Source organism: Hemisphaericaspora subhashii (assembly GCF_019202705.1).
Source record: "Hemisphaericaspora subhashii strain CBS 10753 chromosome Unknown scaffold26, whole genome shotgun sequence".
Classification (NCBI taxonomy): domain Eukaryota; kingdom Fungi; phylum Ascomycota; class Pichiomycetes; order Serinales; family Debaryomycetaceae; genus Hemisphaericaspora; species Hemisphaericaspora subhashii.
Genome location: NW_026057341.1, coordinates 84,620 through 100,501, shown reverse-complemented (window position 1 = coordinate 100,501; position 15,882 = coordinate 84,620). Strand labels below are relative to the sequence as shown.

Below are 15,882 nucleotides of genomic sequence, written 5' to 3'. Positions count from 1 at the left end.
TTACCGTTTTTTTGTTCTAATAGCATTTTTCTGGACCCTAAACTAAAATTTTATTCACCAAAAAGGTTAATCATACACTCGTTTAAGAACAAATTAAAAAGCAAGTGAGTTCCGAAGATGAGAATCAAGGGAACCTTGGGATATGCAATCTTGGCAACTGCAGTTGCCTCTACAATGGCGAATGAAATCAATGTTATTAATGAAAGAAACTTACTTCAAGAACGTGGATTTTTGGGTGATATTTTCAATGATGTAGGTTCATTCTTTAAAGGCGGAAGTGCCACATCCTCCAGCAGTGGTGTTACAACTCAACCCACATCTCCTGCCAGTACTGTAACAAATAAACTGGCCACCAATGCTACCGTTCCTGTTTCTGTAGCAAATGATAGTCAAAATGATGATGAATATGAATGGAGCTGTACTACTATCTACCCAAGTGGAACTTCTACTTCAATTGATCCTTTGACTGATGTTGAGCCTACAGATCCTTCACCAACCACAACTGTATCTTCTACAGACCCAGAAGAATCATCAATAGACCCAGCAGATTCATCTACTGAACAAGAATCAACACCAATAGTATCTGCTGATCCAGTAGACACCGATGAATTATCATCCACTAACACCGACCCTACTACTACAGCCAAAACTACAGGGACAACAAATACTCCAGCTACTCAATCAGTAGATCCACCAGCAAGTTCTGATCCACCACAAAGTAGCGATGATTGGGAATTAGAATGCTCAACCATTTATCCAAGCGACACTAGTAGTCAACCACCTGTTATCCAATCTGCCGATCCGGTTTCATCAGATCCAGCTGTGTCGGTAGATCCATCTGTTTCAGTAGATCCACCTGTTTCATCAGAACCACCAGCTTCTTCAGATCCAATTGACCCAACTGTCACAACCGATCCAACTATTTCAATCGACCCACCAGCAAGTTCTGATCCTCCTCAAAGTAGTGATGATGATTGGGAATTAGACTGCTCAACTATTTATCCTACTGACACTGGCAGTCAACCTCCAGTTCTTCCTACCGATCCTCCACAATCGAGTGTTGACCCACCTGCCTCAGTAGATCCCCCTGTAACAGTAAACCCAACCTCGGTAGATCCACCTGCTTCAGTTGAATCGCCAACTAGTACTGATTCTGCGCAAACTAGTGACGATGACTGGGAATATGAATGTGAAACTATTTATCCTACTGACACTGCCAGTCAACCACCTGTTCTCCCAACCGATCCTCCACAAACGAATACCATCAATACCACTCCAATTGTGACAGAATCGGTAGATCCACCTGTTGCAACTAATCCTCCACAAACCAGCGATGATGACGAATGGGTAGAAGAATGTGAGACTATTGTTCCTACCGTTAATACTTCTCCAGCTCCTGTGCTTCCAACTGCACAAAATACGAACGTTATTGTTAACCCACCTGCATCTACTAATCCTCCAGCAGAGGACGATGATGATGATGAATGGGTAGAAGAATGTGAGACTATTGGTGAGAATGGAACCACTACAGTTGTTCTTCCAACTACCCCTGCACAAAACGGTGATGACGAATGGGAAGAAGAATGTACAACTCTTGCTACAACGAATACTGTTGCAACTGGTGGTGCCGGTGATGATGATGACTGGGAAGAAATTGAAGAATGTGTAACTTCAACACCTACATTAGCTCCAAGTGGCAGTAATGATGAATGGGAAGAAGTGGAAGAATGTACAACTGCTTCTGGTGCTGACGATGAATGGGAAGAAATTGAAGAATGTACAACCCCAATACCCACCACTACCGTCAAACCTACCAATGTAGCCACAACCAGTGTAGCACCAGTACAAACTACAGCTGCTTCTACTATTGCAACGTATCAAGGTAATGGACAAATCAACAAGGCTAATGGTATTATGTCATTGTTGATTGGTCTGGTTATGATGATGTTGATGATTTAGATTTAAGTAGTTAGTAATTGCAAAAATTTGAATTTGTGTACGTACAGTTTCGTTTTCTATAATTATTATTATTTTACTTTTAAACTTGTTTGAATGTTTATCTTATTTACATTTACATCTAATTATATTGTAATTATATATCTAATTATGTTGATATAATTCCACTTGTAAGCGTTTCTAGTCACTCTAATATTCCTGTGATAAAATCACAGGGGAAAAACCCAATGGCAAAAAAAGGGTTGAACTGAGAAATCAATTTTGTATGTAAATGGCAACATTTACTCCTTAGTAAAGAATAACACTAAAGAGACGACAACCAATCAAATAAGTCAATATGAATTCCGATGAAGGAATGTTATATTTCATCATCATATTCTTTATATTCCTTTTTGTAAATAATATAAATCAAAATGTTCCCTATAATTCAATAGATAAGCAAACTTTAACAACATTTCAAAATCAATTAAAACAATTCAAAGCCCAATTAAACAATTCTCAATATGATAATGGATATGGAAACCTTACTGGATTTAAATTATCGTATGAGGATCAATTACTGGGGAAATCAGATTCCGACTGGCCCATTCATAGATTTGATAAAGATCATCCCTGGATAGAAAATGAAAAGTATTCAATCTTACCCAATATCGTAAGTGAGAATGTCAAGAAATTCTGGGGGAATGACCCCGTGGAGACTGTTGATGGAGATGCAGCAGCGGCTTATTTGTTAAATATATCAGGAACAGCTCGTGGGGAATTTAGAACCGTGAAACAAACAAATATCAAACCGCAACAATTAGAAATACCCAAATATTTAAAGGATTATTTCAATTCATTAAGGAATAATTTACCAGATAATGAGAATAGTGATAGTCCAATCAGTGGGATTCCAGCTGAAAAACAAGGAAATATAACAAAAGCTAATGGATTGATTTCATTGGCGTTATATCCTTCCGATTATAATTATAAGAATCCCCGTGTTTCAAAATTCATATATAATGAAAGCACAGATAAGATAGATAATGCAGTTAGCTTACATATGTACTTGAAATTATCAGATTATCCTGAAAAAGAAACTCATAATCTTAATTTACGTGGGGTTTATTTTCAGGAAACAGGAAGTATAATCGGAGTTACCAATAGTGCAAAATTCAGTGGGAATTATGCATTGAATCATCTAGCTATGAATAAGGATAATTTTAAGATTTCGAAAACCTTATACAGTCAATTGATGAATCTAACCAATATAGACAAAGAAGTCGTACTTGATGATGTCAATGGACAAATCATAAAAGCAAATGAACAATGCGAATATGTGACTTATTTCCAACTTGCCAAAACAAATTATTCCAAACAAGATTTAAGAATGATAGATGATGAATTGAGACTGCCCACTGGAAGACCTATACCCAATGACATCCCCAAAATTGAAATCAAAGATTTTTTGGCTTATTCACCTGATTGTGGGATCGTATTGACCAATAGACCAGATACTTCATTCCAAGGATTAAGAAAAGAAGTGTCGACAGCAAAAGAGAGGAAGTTTATATTTGGGATTGCATTATTATTAGCAGTTGAATTATTATTATATATACGCCAGATGAAAGCAAGTAGAACTCCTGGTCAATTGACTATTATCTCCGGTGTGACTTTATTCTGGTTAATGTGGGGAGATATGACACTTGGATTCTGTTCATTATTTTTCGCCAATATGTTTTTGGTGGTCTGTTGTGTATTGGGATTAATCTTTTGTGTCATATTGTTACAAATGAGGTTTATGTTCTTTGTAATGAATGCACAAGTGAATGAAAGAGGTACTACTTGGTGGGAAATTTTACGTGGTGGATTAGCATCAAGAGATACTACAGATTCGACTAGTGAAACAACCACGACTACAACTACCAATACGAATACTGATACAGGCCCTATTATACCCATGACAAATGCCCCACCAGCAGCAGCAGCAGCACAGCCTGCTGCCACACCCACAACTAATGAATGGCAAAATGATGGATCTGTATCCAATGGATCAATGGTAGTTTGTATGTCATTCTCCATATTGTCAATGTTTTTCATATTTAATGCATTCACATGGGGCAAAACACAAAGAGCTATTGCGGAATATATAGGTTTATTTGCTATAAATTCCTATTGGATCCCACAATTCTTACGCAATACATTAAAGAATAGAAGAGAGTCATACAAATGGGAATTCATTCTTGGAATTAGTTTAATCCGTCTAAGTCCTGTGATATATGTTTGTACATTTACAACCAATCCATTCAGACATAGATTTGATCCCCATTTGGCCATTTTCATAACTTCCTGGGTCATGTTCCAAATAATCTTATTGATTTTACAACAGAGAATTGGACCTAGGTTTTGGGTGAATGAAAATTGGTTACCTAAAGCATATGACTATCAACAAATCATCAGTCTTGCGGATTTAGAATCAGGGTTTTCAAGTGATTTATTAACCAATATCAAACATAGATCAGATCAAGAACAAGATATTATGGATTGTGAATGTACTTGTCCAATATGTAAGGATGAAGTTATGTTGCCGATTTTGGTGAAGAGTGATAATGCTGATGCAAGACGAAAGATTAAGAATCGGGAATATATGATTACCCCATGTCACCATATTTTCCATGCCGAATGTTTGGAGAATTGGATGAAGTATAAATTACAATGTCCGGTATGTAGGGAGAGTCTACCACCTATATAGAGAGATTAGTTTAGCATAATATATATCAGTATTTAGGGGGAACCTTTTCTCGAATTAAGATGTACAAATTTGTAGAGACAGGATAGTTAGACCGGATATCTCAAATTTCGCAAGTGCCGGAAAGCACGGAGATTAAGTATGAATATGCTGTCTAATGCAACCGCGGTTATATACCTACCTACGCAGGGGACAACAGAAGGTTTTATCGGAAGTCCGGATTCTTTTTTTTTTAACTGCAAATGCCAAGAGTTAACAAAGCGGAAATTTGTAATTGCGCAATAATTCTTCGCCGAAGGGGTATACGATCTCCGCCGACGTGATGTATATGTATGCATGTGGTAGATTAAAGAAAGAGTTAGCTACTCGGATAAATTCGGCATACTTGCAAATAATGGCAACATCGCCCAACTCATGACTTCGCCTAAGTTGATGCACGCTAAAGGTTGTTGGATTTTTTTAATTACATGTTGCAAATTTCAGGGAGTTAGTAAGCAAACAATTACAGAAGATTTACTCGATGAAATTGTTACCGAAAATACCAAGAATCTCATGAATGAAGAAATCGAATGATTAACTGGTGTCTTGGTATTGTTAAGGAAAGAAAAATTGCGCGCACAGCGGGTAACTAATTGCTTTGTGTCAATTGTATAATTATTCGTATAGAGTTGTCAAAAGTGCAGGGATCGATCATGCGATCCAATTTTAGGAGTAACTAGAATTGATATTGTTTCGTCTGTTGAAAATTTCGAATGATAATAAATTATAATGTGCCCCACCTAGTGGAAATAAAAACCCCTATACGGACCCAACAGATATGTCCATAAATTCTTGAATGACATGTTAATTTGGACGGTAAAGCGGGAGATTATGATAAATGTTTATCCATAGAATGTCGAAACCCTGGAAATTCCGAGTTGAGTTTTGACGGAGAGTTAAAAGTTTAAACTTCTATATTTGGAGAGTAAGGTAAATCCCAAATAGCGTTCACATGGGAGTATGTACATATAAAAGTGTGCCAAGGACCGAGGCTCTTCTCTACAGTGGGGGGAATTTCTTAGCACTGGGGGCTGATGCTCTAAGTTAATGAATGGAGAGGTTGCCTATCAAAGATAGGAGTCGGTTCTTTGCATGCTTGCTTATTGTATTAATTGACCACAGGGCAACGGCTTATTTCTATCCGTCATTCCCAGCCCAAAAAGAAGCTCAAGATAATAAGCTTTTGTGACATTTTGCTTTCTTCTAATTTGTAATTTACAAATCTTATTGTTCATAAGGGGTTTGGGTTTAAACGATGAGAATTTTTAGGTTTCATTTGCAATTGTGCCCTTATCCATTTCAGTTTTATGTTTTCATTTCTTTTCTTGGGGGAGACGGATATGTGTTTTTATTGATATCAGCTACATTGCGTATAAATACAGAGAAAGTGCCGTTGATGTCTAGTACATGAGTCAAAGTTTACGTCACGGTGATTTGTTGTTTTTTGACTTTGAAGTATTCCAGATTAAAAAAATACCCCTGTATAGAGCAAAAAGAAAATGCTTGGGGAAAAAAAAAAGTGAGCTGATTTTTTCAATATTTTTTATGATTAGCCATTTTTCTTTTTCTATTGTGTAAAGGGAAAAATGTAGCCCCGAACAATGTAAATTAAAAAACAAAACAATGGAAACAACAACTAAAAAAAACAAAAAAAAAAACGTGAATCACTGTCTGTGTCTGACCCCCATAAAATAATTTTAAAGAAATTAATTATGAGGAATATCTCTGTGTCTTTTTCACTCTACTTCGCAAAGTTTTTCCTAGTCTAACCCTATGTAGTATTATGTAACAATCGGGATAAATTACTCTTTTTCTTTATTGTTGTAAATCCATTATTTCCTTTTTTAATATCAATTATTTTTTGGGGCATAAAATTAAAAGCTTCATGGATATGTACATGTGTATTTTTTGAGTGAGAAATTAAAATAAAAAAAAAAATTTAAAGGCATTTTTTTATTTATTTTAAAGAAAACAATTTTTCTCAAAGTTTTAATTTAACTCCCATTTTTTATATTTTTATACTTTTTTTTATATTTTACTCTTTTTCTCTTTTACTCTTTCTTCGTCAATAACCATTTTATCTTTTAAACTTTGTATATTAATACAACACAACACCAATAAGAAGATACACTAATAAACTTTAATAAACTTACCTACACACATAGTTAAGAGAGAAAATAGCGCAGACAATTTCCACTGCTTTGGGAAGAGAGACAGAAATTAAAAGGAAATACACGAAAAACGAAAAATTAAAATTATTGTAGATTGCCACCCCTTAATATTGTATTAAAGAAATAACCAACTACAACTACAATGTCACAGTTCGAAACCAATGCTTATAGCATTCCATCAAACATGGTTAACAATAATACAAACAATAGTAGTTCATTCTTTGACTTTGAAACTGCTGATGAATTTTTAGATTGTATATCTGGTACATTACCACATCAACAACAACAGGGACAATCAACTGATGATCATTTACAAGCAGATCAAATCAACAATATTATAAATGCATCCAGTTTATATTCTCCATTAAGTATGGATGGAGATGAGAAACCAAACAGTAATAATCATTATACAAATGGCCCTAGTGCTACAAGTTATACTTCTGATAATTCTTTAGATTGGAATGATTATAATAATAATGTAATGGTTGATAATGAATTAGAACAAATCTTATCTGGTACTTCCAATCATTCAACTAGTTCTCCCTATGATGATATTACTCCTGTATCTAATCCATCATATGGTTCTTCAACTTATACTTCACCTGAACCATTACATGTCAAGGGAGAACCTAGTCAAGAAACTTTACAACCACCATCTGGGAAAAATGGAAGAAAGAAATCAACTAGCAAGAAATCTAATGGAGGTATCACTAAACCGAAATCAAAAGATAAGAATTCTCATAATATGATTGAAAAGAAATATAGAACCAACATTAATTCAAAAATAGTTGCATTAAGGGATGCAGTACCTTCATTAAGAATTGCAGCTGGTTCGAATGATGTAAGTGTAGCTGATTTGGAAGGATTAAGTCCTGCTTCTAAATTAAATAAAGCAAGTGTTTTAACTAAAGCTACTGAATATATCAAACATTTAGAAAATAAGAATGCTATGTTAAAGGAATCGAATTATAGATTACAAAGAATGATACAGGAAGCAAGTTTGAGTGTAGTTCAAGCACCTATTCAAATACCGCCACCTCCTATGCATCCACAACAACAACATGTACCATTACCACCACAAGCACCGCAACAACAGGAACCAATACCCACACATCAAGAGTTCTTTCACCCACAACAACAACCACAACAATTCAACACTAGCCCACATATTCAACAACAACAACAACAACAATTCCAACCCCAATTCATTGCACAAACCCAGCAAGTCCAAGCACAACAACAGGCACAACAGCAACAACAACCCAATAAATTCTTATTGGGAGGTATGGCTGCTGTTATGGGTACTTCATTATTTGGAGGAAGTGGAGAGAATGATTTCCGTAGTTTGGCTGCATTACCATTTTCTCACTTGTTTCCTAATGCTTTACTTCATCCAAGTCCCTTGACTATAAGTTTATGGAATTTCACTAAGGTGTTATTAGTAATTGGTAGTTTGGCAAGTATTGTTCTACCTATTCTTGCACAAGCTGGTAAGAAAGTTGACGAGAAGAAGAAGAAGGAAAGTGGAGATGATATTGATAATGGAGATGTGTTTACCAATTGGTTGTTGATCAAGTTTGGGTTTAAATTACCTCATAAATTATCGAAAAATAGACGTGATTCAATTATGTATCATTTAACTAGTGGATCTAAGTTTTCTTGGAATTCATTAATTAATGATTATTTTTATTTAAGTAATTGTGAATTGGAATTTGAAACTTGTTTTTTGACATTATTAATTGGCAGATTGTTATTGGATAAATATCCAATGTCAAAAACATTGATTAATCATCTGTTAATAATCAGAGGTTCTTTAATACCTAATCTTAATTATAAAGGTTCCGACGATGGGTTAACCAAGCTTAATAAGTTAATTAAAAACATTGATGGAATTTCGATGTTTGGTAGCAAGCCATTAATTACAAGATTAAAGAATGTTGCCCAAGCTAATTTGGTTAATTCTCAATTGGTTAATGATATACGATACATCAAATTATATCAAGAATCATCGGGATATTATGAAATGATTTATAATTTCAGAATGGCTGAATTGATTGATGAATTGAATTATACATATCTTGATTCTCTTGCTTCTAAGGATGAAAAATTACAAGAACAACTTGTAAAGGATTTAGAATCACTTGTGAAGAATGTTGAGAAAGATGATGCTGTATTTGAATATTGTCGTTTATTTGATGCTGTTGTAAATAATAATGCAAAAGATTTATTCAATGATTTGAAAGAAAAAGTTGAGAATCAATTACAAAGATTCAAAGTTGAAATGGAAGGTGTTGAATTAACCGATCATGAAATTTATAACACTTCCGATGAAGAAGCTCAAGATAGTGACAATGATTCAGTTATACTCCCACCAAAACCAAAACCTTCATTATCTAGTCAAAAATCATTAATTGATTCATTAGATATAATTTCTCAAGAAGAATTTATAATTTTAACTTGTGAATTTATATTACATTTCAAATCAAATGATCAAGTTTCAAAATTATTAAAATATTTATCCAAAATTGAAAAATTCAATGTTTTATCATTTACTGCTTTGTTTAAACTTACGGTTGAATTGAATGAGATTGATGATAATTTGATTAGGATATGTCGTGGATGGTTGGATGATTCAGAAGTATTGGATGGAGAATTAAAGAATGAGATTGTGGATGTTGTGGTTAAGAAGGGAATGATCTTGAATGGGGTTGTTCTTGAAGAGAATTAAGAGAGTCAGAGTGAGAGTGTGAATGAGAGAGTATGAGAGAGTAGTGATTTGCTTTTATTTTTGGTATTTTTATATATTTGTTTCATATTGATGTTTTGTTGTTTCATTATTTTGTATTTATTTCTTGTGGCTCTTGTTATATGTTTTTTGAGTATATTTAATAAGTTTGATATTTATGTTTTTTAATGTATAAAGTTATATATATTTGAATTTAATAGTCTATTGTATTTAATTATTGTGTTTTGTAATTAAGAAACAAGGGATAAGAAAGTGGAATAAAAGCACGTGAAGACACTTTAATTTCGAGAAAGGGTCTGAAGAAAACAAATCTACAAATTAAACGGTTACACGGAGGGTGGTTTTGGCATGATTGCAATTCACTATACGAAGAGAATTTTACAATCTAAAAAAAGCGCAAATGTTTCATAATCAGCCAAGAATTAAATTGAATTGCAAAACCTTAAAAATTGGCTTTATAGTTTTATACACATTTCTTCTGTTAAGGCGTGGAATGAAAGTTTAATTACACACACCAATAATTAACGGCTCTCATTCACTACTGCTACAGGTTCCATAAATGTTCCCCGTTACAAATTAGTGATACAACCGTCATAAATATTAAATTAATTAATGACATATAATTATCTCAAAACACGTTTTCTAGAGAAATCAAGGTGATGACTTACATTTTACATTTTATTATTATAATAATCATTAAATTATCATCCTTTCTTAAGTCCGCTGTCCCATCTAATAATAAATATCAATTACGAAATTATATCATAACTTTCTTTTTACATTAGGTTAGAAAAAGTAAAAATCATTTTAAAATTTAACTTTCATTCGAATACATTGATTACGAGCATTGGTGGGATGTTACTGATGTAATTCAGATCCAACTGGTAGGGTTTGTTGTCCATTCCCGGATATATGTTGCAAATGTCATGGCACTTCTTTGCATCTCTCTTAAAGATACTTCTTTTCATTGATCATGTTTAAATGGAAACTGATATCAATCTGCGCCACGATGTTAGTCATTATTTTTAATGTTGAGGGAGAACAAGGTACTTTTCCGCCGGCATAAAAAATAACTGAATAAATAATTATTTAACTGCAAAAAAAACTTTTCTTGGAAAACTTCTTATGAAACAGAAGGAAGGCAGAAATTATCCAATTGCGCAAAAAAAAAAACATAAATGATGCCTCATGCTAATTGTATGACGTGTCTATATTCGCATCATTCTGCAATTGGCAATTAGGCATGATATCGCCTGCTTTGTTTTGATTAGTAACAAGGAAATGATCCTGATGGCAAAACCGGGAAGAACTTTCAGATCTCCTTCTGTGTGAAGGGGAGTCTTTAGAGAATACTCTCGGACAACAAATAGTATGCCATTATTCAATGACAAAGGGTTAAGGCGCAGTATGCTTCCATTTATAATTACATCGCTTATTGGGACATTGCTTTTCCAAATTTCATTGTATAAAGTGGACTTCGTCTAATTACAGAAACTAAATGGGACAATAAAGAAAAGAAAAAAATTCCAAATTCTAATTATTTTTTTTTCTTTTCACATCTGGAATTATTTCCATTGATTAAAAAAAATAAAATATTTTTTTAACAAACGCAACAATTGAATCAGATTTATAAATTTCTTCTAGAAGAAAGTTTCTTATTATTCTTCAATACTAAAAATGATTCAATTAACATTGACTATTATTTATTATTATGACATAAACATTACTGCATATTATAAATGACCAGTAAGATCATTGCCAAATGTAATATCTCTACGGAATCTATGGAATGATACTTAATTTGAAAGTTGTAATTAATCAATAAACATATGTACGATGGTCTAAGAGAACGACAAAGCTTTGTGTAACCCTATCGATGCACCCTATCGACATTTTTTGTGATTCCTAGATGCGAAACATTTCTTGACTACACCGATAAGGCCCAAACCCTTGAGAAGTATGTCAATATGTATATTTCATCTTAGTGCATATAAATGCAATCGATTTTATGTCATTCAATATTGTAAACTCAACCAATATGCCATTTCTCGGTTAATTCTTAAATTATAAACAATTTAAGGTTTTTAATTCAAAATCTTGTCACATTCCAAAAACCTTATTTGAAAATTAAATTAATTATTGGATATATAATCATGATATATTTTATATTTATTAATATTTATTAATATGTAATGAAAGTTGAATAATTAGAAAGAAAATAGTGGTAGTGATATTAAAAAAATTAGTCGATGTGGATAATTAGCTAATCCACAATTAAAGAATATTCTATGCAGAGAAATTCATTTTTTTGTAACCGTGATTATATGTAAAAATAATATTTTTAGACAGAGTTACATATATGTAATTAATGAATATTCTAAATTATTTTTTATAAGAATTTTTCTTGGGGAATAATTGGAAGTTAAATGATCATTAAATCTGATGATTTTTTATATTTAAAATTTTCTTTAACTCCTTTAATTCCTTTGATGGAACAACTGATTATTTTATAATATGACCCATTGATAAAGTGAATAAATAAAAAATAATTATAACATTGCATGTTAAATAATAATATAAAAGTTTATTGTCACGTAAAAAAAGTTTTAGCCTTTTTAAAAAAAAAAGAAAAAGAAGATATTGTCATTGTTTTTTCAATTATTTTATTTTTCCATTTAAACTTCTAATTATAACGTAATATAATATTTAAAACCAATTTGACATCATCGTCGTCATCATCAACTTACAAAAGAGTTTTATTGTTATTTATTAAAGATATGACATATTATGTCACTAAAATCGTATGTTCATATTGAATTATAAACAAACAACATTTATACCCTTAACCCCCCCGCAAAAATATATTAAAGAAAAAATTACACTAAATTAATTAACTACCGGAAAACCAGCCAGGTTTTGTGATTATAAGTATTCCATCAGCGACCCTTTCTATAAGTTCCAAAGTGTTCATCTTCTTTTTGGTTTCCTCCTTTCTGTTACTTCTTTTACATTAACTAAATAAACAAACAAACCATGCTGTCAGATTCAGAAGACTCATCATTAGACCCAAACGAATATACGTTAGAAGATTATTATAAATTGGTGAAACCCTTATGGGCATCTAAAAACATTAATAATGCCAACTATCTTAATGATCATAAGTTATTAAGAACATTAGTTGATTTCAGTCTATCTCATTCATTATTACTTAAGAATTTACAAAAGCGAGAATTAGAAATTGGAGATTTAATACCTTATAAGATTAATTATGTTGATAGTTTAGCAGTTAAGATTGGACAAGAAGAATATACTGGATGTTTTAGACATCAATATGTTGAATTCTGTCCTCATTTGGCAATAGCTGCTTATTTATTTAGTAGATTCCACATACCTGATGAATATGGATCATTTGAATTTATATTTAATTGTGAATCTAAAAAGATTAATTTACAAGATGTTAAATTATTAAAAGGTAATAATAAATTATCAGCTATAAGTTATAGTCAACAACATAAATCTTCAATAAGTGCTTTAAATATAAGTGGATTGAATTATAAAGATGTTAATTTAACTAAGTTATTATCAACACAAAATTTTGATTTATCAAATGAAAAGTTATCACTGAAGAAGATTGATAATTTAAATCATGGATTAATGTTACAATTATCAGGATTTGATTCTTTTCAAAATTATAATATAATTAGAAATTCTGTGGAACCTCCTCAAGAATTATTGGATATGATATTCCCATTTGTAAACCAGATTGATGCTAATACTTATGGTGAAGATATGTTACGAGTTAAAGAATTATTAATAATGTTGAGAAGAAGTCTATGTCAAGATATGATTATAATCAAAACCAAATATCCTACGAATCCTTTATCAAGATCAGATATCTTTAATTCACCTCAATTTGAACAATTTAAGAAACTGGTTGAAGAATCTTCAAGTACATTTTCAGAAATAATGCAAACTTCATGCTTTGCTCCTGATGATGAAGATGAAGATATGGATCAAGATCAAGGTGAAGATTGGCCAATGTTGACTGATCCAGATTCAAAAGTTGATTTACAACGAGTATTGGAATTCCATTCATTGAAATTAAAATCTTTAAATCAACAAATTAATAATTATTGTCAAGAACAATCTAATATGTATAATTTATTATCAAACTTCATTGAAACTCAAAATGATGTATTCCAAAAACAAAGTGAATATATGAATAAGATTCAAAATTCAATAAATGGATTATTCATATTATTAAGTAGTCGAAATAAGAATTCAATCCCCTTACTTCAACAATCATTAGCCGAGACTTCAAATTATATAAATAATTTCGAATCGGCAAATATAAAACTAGGATTAAACACAACCATAGACCTTCTTTCAAAATTAAACTCCCAACAATATCAACAACAACAACCACTCCAACATCATCACCAACCACTAGCTCCACAACCACAACCACAACTCCAACCATCATCTGTCCAATATCCTCTACAAGCCTCACCCCAACAAATATCAATCACCAACAATCACCAAATCTACAACGTCCTCCCCCATTCCAAATCCCCCAAAACAAACTCAACAACCCTGTTATCACCCACCCCCGTCAACCCTGGAATATTCGGAACAGCAATCCAACCCCAACAATCAGTACCACATCCCCACCTTGGTCCTCCGGTACCATTATCCCCTCGGCAACTCGAACGCCAACGAGTCCTTAATCGTCGCTTATCAAGACAAGCCACAACCCTATATGAAATGTGGGATGATTTTAAAGGCTTAGAAAAAGAATTAAATGATCATGAAATTACCATAACTGAATGGTTGAAAGTTCATGGCAGTTCCGAACGACAATTTAGACATACTAGATTAAAGATTATTAAATTTATTGAAGAAGAGGCTGTAAGGAGAGGATGTCATGTTGAGATTGTCAAAGAGAAGTTGCATGAGAAGATGAGAAATAGATTAAGGCCTTGGACTTTGGATGAGGTGCAGAGGATGTTGACTAGTGGGAAGAGAATCAATCTTGATGATCCAAGATAAAAAGTTAAAAAAAGTTAATTAGATGCTGATATGTATTATGATTTTTATGATGTTGTTTTACCATTAAAAATATCGTTATTTATTATTTGTATTATTTCTTTCTCTATATATTATATTATATAGTAATTGTCAATTATATTTATTTCAATTAGCTATTGGGTTTCCTCTTTTCTTGTAAGTATCATAGAAATATCTGATCGTGTCAGTGGGGAAGTAGGTTTTTTGATTTTGGCTGCGAAAAAACGACACAAACAAAAAACAGTTGCAACCAATATATGATCACCACGACAACCATTCCGCCCAGTTTTGTGTCTCACGAGGATACGAATTATGACAAAAGTCATGAAAACAAGTCACATTGATGCTCTGTCACATTCAAGAACTTCCATGAATATATTAAAGAGCCTGACATAAGTTCATTTTTATATTCTTTCCACTGGAAGTATTTTCTAAAGTTTACAAAATGTGACTAAATTAGAAGGATAAAACCCTGGAGAATAACAGATATGTCTATTCATAAAGATAGCTCGAGCCGCCCGTCTCATAAAGATTACTCTGAACACACTGTCTCATGAAGACAATTTCTTATCTACAATATTGAAATATATAGACACAAGGTATTATGCTGATTATGGACAACAAGGACAAGCTCACCTGTGCCATTTCTCTCAGTGGATCAATGACAGAAGAGGCAAGTATAGATTGGCGATTCTACGAATGCTTCGCGAGAAAGTTGTTTAACTATTCTAGGTCCCTTATCAGATGCTAGCCGCAATGCGGATCAAATAATCAGCGATGAATTAAAGGACACATGCTGAAAATGATGGCCGTAAACAGCACAAATGGCGTCTCCTGGATGATCAGCAAAAGAAATATTCAGGGCATTGCTGTAGGCTTTTAAGGTCGTAAACTCTGATGAAACTTGGCAAGAGTTGAATGTACGGAACTATCAACTGGGTGATAACTGGACAATTTAACCAGATGTTACAATGATAAATCGATCAGCGAATTGAAAAGTCTTATATTGGTACTGAGTTCGAGGATGCAACCATATCATGGGATTTGGGAAATTAATACTATAATGGTTATTGTATCATCAACACCATGGAGGGATTCCCACACTTGCTATACCGAGTGAAAGTCATCTCGACAACACCTTCAAGGGATTTCTTAAGGTTTCAAAGTTCTAATCA

At 32.8% G+C, this 15,882-nt stretch overlaps 3 protein-coding genes across 3 annotated transcripts; all 3 read left to right on the top strand. All coding sequences in view use genetic code 12, as the record gives it.

Annotated features, from left to right (window-relative positions):
• Nucleotides 1–117: 117 nt before the first annotated feature.
• On the top strand, nucleotides 118–5,257 carry J8A68_004014 (ubiquitin-protein ligase; the record flags this gene model as incomplete). The annotated part of the gene is made up of 4 exons (XM_049407928.1): nucleotides 118–1,930; nucleotides 2,391–4,657; nucleotides 4,819–4,823; nucleotides 5,176–5,257. The coding sequence occupies 4 exons, from the start codon at nucleotides 118–120 to the stop codon at nucleotides 5,255–5,257; spliced, it is 4,167 nt and encodes a 1,388-aa protein (XP_049262716.1).
• A 1,779-nt stretch (nucleotides 5,258–7,036) lies between these two features.
• Nucleotides 7,037–9,622, top strand: CPH2 (Cph2p; the record flags this gene model as incomplete). The annotated part of the gene is made up of 1 exon (XM_049407927.1): nucleotides 7,037–9,622. One exon carries the CDS (start codon nucleotides 7,037–7,039, stop codon nucleotides 9,620–9,622), a length of 2,586 nt encoding a protein of 861 aa, XP_049262715.1.
• A 3,051-nt stretch (nucleotides 9,623–12,673) lies between these two features.
• J8A68_004012 (uncharacterized protein) lies at nucleotides 12,674–14,689 on the top strand (the record flags this gene model as incomplete). Its single annotated transcript, XM_049407926.1, has 1 exon — nucleotides 12,674–14,689. One exon carries the CDS (start codon nucleotides 12,674–12,676, stop codon nucleotides 14,687–14,689), a length of 2,016 nt encoding a protein of 671 aa, XP_049262714.1.
• Nucleotides 14,690–15,882: the final 1,193 nt, after the last annotated feature.